Genomic DNA, 7,280 nt, shown 5'->3' with positions numbered 1-7,280 from the left:
TTATGATCATTTTTTCCTTAAGATCAATTCTATTGCATAATAAGCTTTGGAATAAAAGCGTTTGGTTGACTGTTTGTTCAAGTGACTGTAAGTAATATCACTGATCATGCAACCAGGCTAATTGTCTCGCTGGAGATTTCTCTCCAATATAAATAACAGCTGATTTGAACGTACCATTATATTTGGTCAGTCAGAATCACCAAGTCCACAGCAAGAGACATTTCTCACGGAAAATGGGATACCCAGTAATATTTCAGATAGAACGTGTTTATTACCCTGCTCTTGCAGCTATTGGCGTTACTGGTAAGGCTTTAGAACCAGTATTGTGTGTGTAAACCAACGTTTAACTGTTACGGCTCTTGCTCCCTGCCTTGTATTGTAAATTACTCACCGTGCCCTGTGTTATAAAGACATACGTTCAGTGCTATTGGTTCAATCAATACTATTTTCGCTATTTGCTAAACTAGGTTTATTTACCTAAATTCTGAAGTTTGTTTAATCTCCAATACAAATAATGTTGCTGAATTACTCTCTACTGAATGGTATACAATCTCACTTCCAGACCAGATACTGGAAACAGATGATGATATTAATGTATTTATGCAGTTTTAACATTTTTATATAATTTCATTTGGATTACATATGCAATATAGGACAATAAAAATGTATATTTTAATTATAATCCACTATGTTTACTTCTAGTGATTATTTACTTCTAGTATTAATATTTAATTTGGATTCTTGGCAAGGTGTGTGATCAAACGGATTTTCTCTCATTTTTTGACTGACTGTATTCTGAGTATATTGAAAAGTACTGACACCTGGGGAACACCACTGTATACTTCCCTCCCGTCTGAAAAACAACCGTTCACCACTATTCCCTGCTTTCTGTCTTGCAGCCAATTTGGTATCCATGAAGCCACTGGCCCTTTAATCCAATGGGTTTCAATTTTGCTCACAAGATTCTTTTTTAAAAACTGAATTCAAAGGTTCAAATTGCCATTTTTACTCATACAAGTCCAGTAATATAATCACTACTGTACCTGTTATAAATATCAGCTATTCCTAACTCCCTAATAGGAATGTTGGCCAGCTACTCTTCCCCTCCTCACTCTTCTATCTGTCCCTTCCTCCAATAGTCTCCTCCAATCTAGTGCCCATGTCTCACTGTCACTAACACATATGAGGCCGAGTGGGATCCAGAGACCATGACAAATAACACAGCAGCCAAATCCCCCACACCTGATCTTCCTTACACACAAAACCACGCTAACATGTCCAGTCTGGTGTCAAGATGCTGATGTAGTCCATTCGTTCACTCTCGCTAGTCTGATTTGTGCCCTCACCTTTCCTGATTTGTATTGCAACTTTACTCTGCCTCTAATTACCCATTATAATCCCCCCTTTTATTAAACTTTTTAAAAAATTCTGTTTATCCTATTCCATTTACTATAATCTCCTGATTCATTAATGATTTTTATTGTTTTTTTAACCCCTCACTACAATCTGTGATTTTTACTGTGCTTTGCTGCTTGCCGTGTCGCCCGATTCTGGCCACTAGATTCCAGGCAAGGGTGTCCTAACATTGGAGAAAGGACGGAAAAGCGGAACAAAGCAAATACTGAGCTTCAGGCATCGCAACTGTGAGGAGAGTCTGGGATTGAAGAGGAGATTTGGGAAAGATTATTCAAGCATTTGCGATTCTTAATTGAACAGATAAACGGAACCCTGTTTGAAGTTTCAGTTCAGGTGGGGTGACTGGTCCCTTTCCCGAAGGACATTAGTGAACCGATTGGGTTTTATGTCAATCTGCCAGTTTCTGCGTTTTTCCTGGTTCCAGTCCAGACATTAGCATGTTTGTTGAATTCAGTTTCACAATTTGCCTTGTAGAGATTTCAGGTCAATAACCTTGGAGTGCGAGTCACTGGACGACCCCAGCCTTCTACCAAAATCTCTCAATTCATAGTGGATTTTAAAATTAATTTTCACCTCTTTACTCTGATTTCCCGATTCACTATTAACCTTATTACTAATCTTGCTTTTGCTTCAATCATTTCATTGTATTTTGTCCTCCGTGCTATTTTATTATGATTTATTATATTGACCTGGGAGGAGGCAATAAATTCGTTTCCATTGGTGCACAGTCGTAACTTTCACACCAAATCCTGTTAAAACTGATGCCTTTTCTGTGAACCTGGCCACTAAAATGTTCCTGTTTTATTATCTTTCTTATAGTTAACTTAGTGGCGATTGTGATCCTGAACCGAGGGAATTGCGGCCTCTCCAGATGCATCACACGCTACCTGGTGGCGATGTCAGCAGCAGATCTACTGCTCGTCATCATTAATGTAATACTGAATCGCATTAATAACCTTTATTTCCCAGTCAGTTTCTTGTTCATTACCCCTGTATGTGCGCTAAGGGTTGTCTTGTCTCTCGCAGCCCTGGACTGTTCTGTCTGGTTCACAGTCGCTTTCACGTTTGATCGATTTGTAGCCATTTGTTGTCAGAAGCTAAAACCAAGATATTGCACCGAGAGAACGGCGGCCGTGGTTATAGTAACGGTGAGCGTGGTCAGCTGTTTCAGGTCCATTCCCTGGTACTTCGTGTTTGTACCTTCAATTATTGTTAACAATATACCATGGTTTTGCACCCAAACACCAGACTACTTTACCTCATCCTTATGGATAGTGTATGAGTGGATTGACAGCTTTCTAACACCGTTGTTTCCATTTGTTTTGATTTTGGTGTTCAATGCTCTGACTATCAGGAATATTCTAACCGCCAATCGAATCCGGAGAGGGCTCCGGGGTTACAGCAATGCTGAGACTCACATTGACCCAGAAATGGAAAACCGAAGGAAATCCATCGTTTTACTCTTTGCTTTGTCCGCCAATTTTATACTGTTGTGGATTACATATGTTGTACATTCTTTAAACTGGCGAGTTATAAACTATAATTACACAGACAAAAATCTGAGCAATCCAATATATGTCGCCCAACAATTTGGATTCATGCTTCGGCTTCTGAGTTCGTGTACCAACACGTGCATTTATGCACTAACCCAGACTAAGTTCAGAGAGGAATTAAAGAATGGGGCGAAATATCCATTTACTCTAATTGTTAAATTATTTAAGTAACAATATAAAACTGGCCTCCAACAGGAGCTGAATTTTTGGCGTTACAACTTAGTTTCATTTCATTTTCTATCCCACATTGTAACTGTACAGACGCTGCAATAGCAATAAAGTGTATTCTATAGTGGCTGAGTCCTTGGTACATTTTCCATTCTCGCCATTCACAACCTCTCTGCAGCCTTGGACACGGCTGACCGCCCCATCCTCCTTCATTGTTCCGCTCAGTGAGACTGCCCTCGCTTGGATCCACTCTTACCCGTCCAATCTCAGCAGGAGCATTTCCAGCAATTACTTCTCTTCTCGCCCCCGCACTGTTACCTCTGGAGTCATCCAAGGATCCTACCTTGGCCACCTCCTCTTCCTCCCCCATACGCTGCCCCTTGGTAATATCATCGGGTCAGGTTCCACATTTACACCAATGATACCCAGCTCTACCTCACCACCATCTTTATTGACCTCTCAACTGCCTCTGTGTTGTTATCTATTCCTGGATGAGCCACAATTTCTTCCAGTCAAACATTAGGAAGACCAAAGCCATCACCTTTGGCCCCTGCCACAAACACTGTACCCTTGCCACTGATTCTATCCCACTCCCTGGCCACTGCCTCAGGATGAATCAGACTGTTTACAACATTGACATGCTAATCGTCCGTATGCTGAGTTTCTGACCCCATATCCACCTACTTGCACCTCTGTAGCACCGTCCGCCTCCGCTCTGACCTCTGACCATCTGCTGCTGAAACGCTGATCCGTGCTTTTGTCACCTGCAGACCTGACTATTCCAATGCTCTGCTACCTGTACCTTTCCCTAACCAAGTCCAACTCCCCCTTTATTCCTATCTTTGCTGACCTACATTGGTTTCCAGTCCCCCACCACCTCCAATTTAAACTTCTCATTCTTGTGTTTAATCACTTCATGGCCATGCCCCTCCCTATCTCTGTAACATTCTACAACCACCCCCCAACCCACCCCACCCACCGAACTCTCTGCTCCTTTGAATCATAGAAATTTACGGCACAGATGGAGGCCATTTGGCCCACCGTGTCTGTGCTGGCCAAAGAAGAGCTAAGCAGCCTAATCCCACTTTCCTGCTATTGGTAAGTAGTCTTGTAGGTTACGTCACTTCAAGTGCATGTGCAAGTACTTTTTAAATGAGTTGAGGGTTTCTGCCTCGACCACCCTTTTAGGCAGTGAGTTCCAGACCCCACCTCCCTCTGGTAGAAAAGAATATTTTTCATCTCTCCTCTAATCCTTCTATCAATTACTTTAAATCTATGACCCCTGGATATTGGCCTCCCTGCTGAGGGAAATAGGTCATAAGAACATAAGAACATAAGAAATAGGAGCAGGAGTAGGCCAATCGGCCCCTCGAGCCTGCTCCGCCATTCAATAAGATCATGGCTGATCTGATCCTAACCTCAAATCTAAATTCATGTCCAATTTCCTGCCCGCTCCCCGTAACCCCTAATTCCCTTTACTTCTAGGAAACTGTCTATTTCTGTTTTAAATTTATTTAATGATGTAGCTTCCACAGCTTCCTGGGGCAGCAAATTCCACAGACCTACTACCCTCTGAGTGAAGAAGTTTCTCCTCATCTCAGTTTTGAAAGAGCAGCCCCTTATTCTAAGATTATGCCCCCTAGTTCTAGTTTCACCCATCCTTGGGAACATCCTTACCGCATCCACCCGATCAAGCCCCTTCACAATCTTATATGTTTCAATAAGATCACCTCTCATTCTTCTGAACTCCAATGAGTAGAGTCCCAATCTACTCAACCTCTCCTCATATGTCCGCCCCCTCATCCCCGGGATTAACCGAGTGAACCTTCTTTGTACTGCCTCGAGAGCAAGTATGTCTTTTCTTAAGTATGGAGACCAAAACTGTATGCAGTATTCCAGGTGCGGTCTCACCAATACCTTATATAACTGCAGCAATACCTCCCTGTTTTTATATTTTATCCCCCGAGCAATAAAAGCCAACATTCCGCTGGCCTTCTTGATCACCTGCTGCACCTGCATACTAACTTTTTGATTTTCTTGCACTAGGACCCCCAGATCCCTTTGTACTGCAGTACTTTCCAGTTTCTCGCCTTTAAGATAATAACTTGCTCTCTGATTTTTCCTGCCAAAGTGCATAACCTTACATTTTCCAATATTGTATTGCATCTGCCAAATCTCCGCCCACTCACCCAGCCTGTCTATATCCCCCTGTAGGTTTTTTATGTCCTCCTCACTCTCCACTTTCCCTCCCATCTTTGTATCATCTGCAAACTTTGATATGTTACACTCGGTCCCCTCCTCCAAATCGTTAATATAGATTGTAAAGAGTTGGGGACCCAGCACCGACCCCTGTGGAACACCACTGGCTACTGGTTGCCAGTCCGAGAATGAACCGTTTATCCCAACTCTCTGCTTCCTGTTAGATAACCAATCCTCCACCCATGCCAGAATATTACCCCCAATCCAGTGATTCTTTATCTTGAGCAATAATCTTTTATGTGGCACCTTCCTATTCACTCTATCTAGGCCCCTTATAATTTTCAACACCTCAATTAAATCTCCCTTCAGCTTCCTCTGTTCCAAAGAAAACAACCCCAGCCTATCCAATCTTTTCTCATAGCTAAAATTCTCCAGTCTTGGCAACATCTTCGTAAATCTTCTCTGTACCCTCACTAGTGCAATCACATCTTTCCTGTAAAGAGGCGACCAGAACGGTACGAAGTACTCAAGCTGTAGCCTAAATAGTGTTTTATACAGTTACAGCATAACCTCCCTCCTCTTAAATTCTATGCCTCGGCTAGTAAAGGAAAGTATCCCATATGCCACCTTATCTACCTGTCTTGCTACCTTCACGGATCTGTGGACATGCACTCCAAGGTCCCTCACTTCCTCTCAGTATCCTCCCATTTATTGTGTACTCCCTTGCCTTGTTTGCCCTCCCCAAATGCATTACCTCACATTTCTCCGGATTGAATTCCATTTGCCACTTTTCTGCCCACCTGACCAGTCCATTGATATCTTCCTGCAGTCTACAGCTTTCCTCCTCACTATCAACCACACGGGCAATTTTTTATAAATCTGAAAATTTCTTAATCATGCCCCCTACATTCAAGTCTAACTCATTGATATATACCACCAAAAGCAAGGGACCTAGTACTGAGCCCTGCAGAACCCCACTGGAAACAGCCTTCCGACCATTACCCTTTGCTTCCTGACAATGAGCCAATTTTTGATCCAACTTGACTCGGCCTCATGTGCATCGCCCCTCCCATTGCCCCACTATTGACAGATGTGTCTTCAGCCATATAGACCCCAGAACTGGAATCTCTTCCCTAAACCCACCTCTCCCCCTTCTGCTCCTCTTTTAAGACCCCCCTTAAAACCCACTTCTTTGACCTAGCTTTTGGTCAACCCTCCTAATACCTCTTACATTGGCTTGGCATCCATTTTTGTTGGATTATGCCTCTATGAAGTATCATAGGATGTTTTTCTACATTGAAAGCTCTACATAAATCAAGTTGTTGTATTCTGATATGCTTTTGCATACTCGTAAAATTTTACAACTCAGAAGGAGGTTATTTACCCCATCACATCTGTGCTGGCACGCTGAAACAATCATCCACTGCTCCATTCCTTTCTCCACAGGGATCGGTGCTGGGACCACTATTGTTCACAATTTACATTATCGATTTGGATTCGGGAACGAAAGTGCAAATGCAAAATTTGCAGACAATCCCAAATTGGGGTAAATAGTTAACACAAACCAGGAATACGTCAAAATGTAAGAGGCCCTTAATAAACTTGCAGAATGAGAGCGTAATTGGCAAATTAATTTCAATAAAGATAAGTTTGAGGTGGTGCATTTTGGTAGGAAGAAATAAAGAGGCCACATACTGCTTGGATAATGAAAGTGTAAACGGGATAGAGGAACAAAGGGATCGAGGGGTACAGATACACAAATTACTAAAAGTAGTACGACAGATGTCAGGTTGATAATACAAGTGAAAACCAGGCTGAATATAGAAAGTACAGAGGAGAAGTGGAAAAAGAAATAAGAGGGGGAAATTAAGCATATGAGAATAGACTGGCGGCTAACATAAACGAGAGTCCAAAAGTCTTCTATAGACATATAAATAGTAAACG

At 42.2% G+C, this 7,280-nt stretch overlaps 1 protein-coding gene across 1 annotated transcript; it reads left to right on the top strand.

The window, feature by feature from the left end:
• Positions 1-233: 233 nt before the first annotated feature.
• On the top strand, positions 234-3,140 carry LOC137332894 (probable G-protein coupled receptor 139). The gene is made up of 2 exons (XM_067996892.1): positions 234-303; positions 2,236-3,140. The coding sequence occupies exons 1-2, from the start codon at positions 234-236 to the stop codon at positions 3,138-3,140; spliced, it is 975 nt and encodes a 324-aa protein (XP_067852993.1).
• The last annotated feature ends 4,140 nt before the right edge of the window (positions 3,141-7,280 follow it).

This window comes from Heptranchias perlo, chromosome 2 (assembly GCF_035084215.1).
Source record: "Heptranchias perlo isolate sHepPer1 chromosome 2, sHepPer1.hap1, whole genome shotgun sequence".
Taxonomy (NCBI): Eukaryota; Metazoa; Chordata; class Chondrichthyes; order Hexanchiformes; family Hexanchidae; genus Heptranchias; species Heptranchias perlo.
This window is presented reverse-complemented; position numbering and strand designations above follow the sequence as displayed.

Bases quoted from the DNA above. Each gene is read 5' to 3' on its own strand.
- LOC137332894 (XM_067996892.1), top strand. From the start codon at position 234: ATGGGATACCCAGTAATATTTCAGATAGAACGTGTTTATTACCCTGCT. The intron at 304-2,235 runs GTAAGGCTTTAG...TCTTTCTTATAG, and splicing joins TGCAGCTATTGGCGTTACTG to TTAACTTAGTGGCGATTGTG.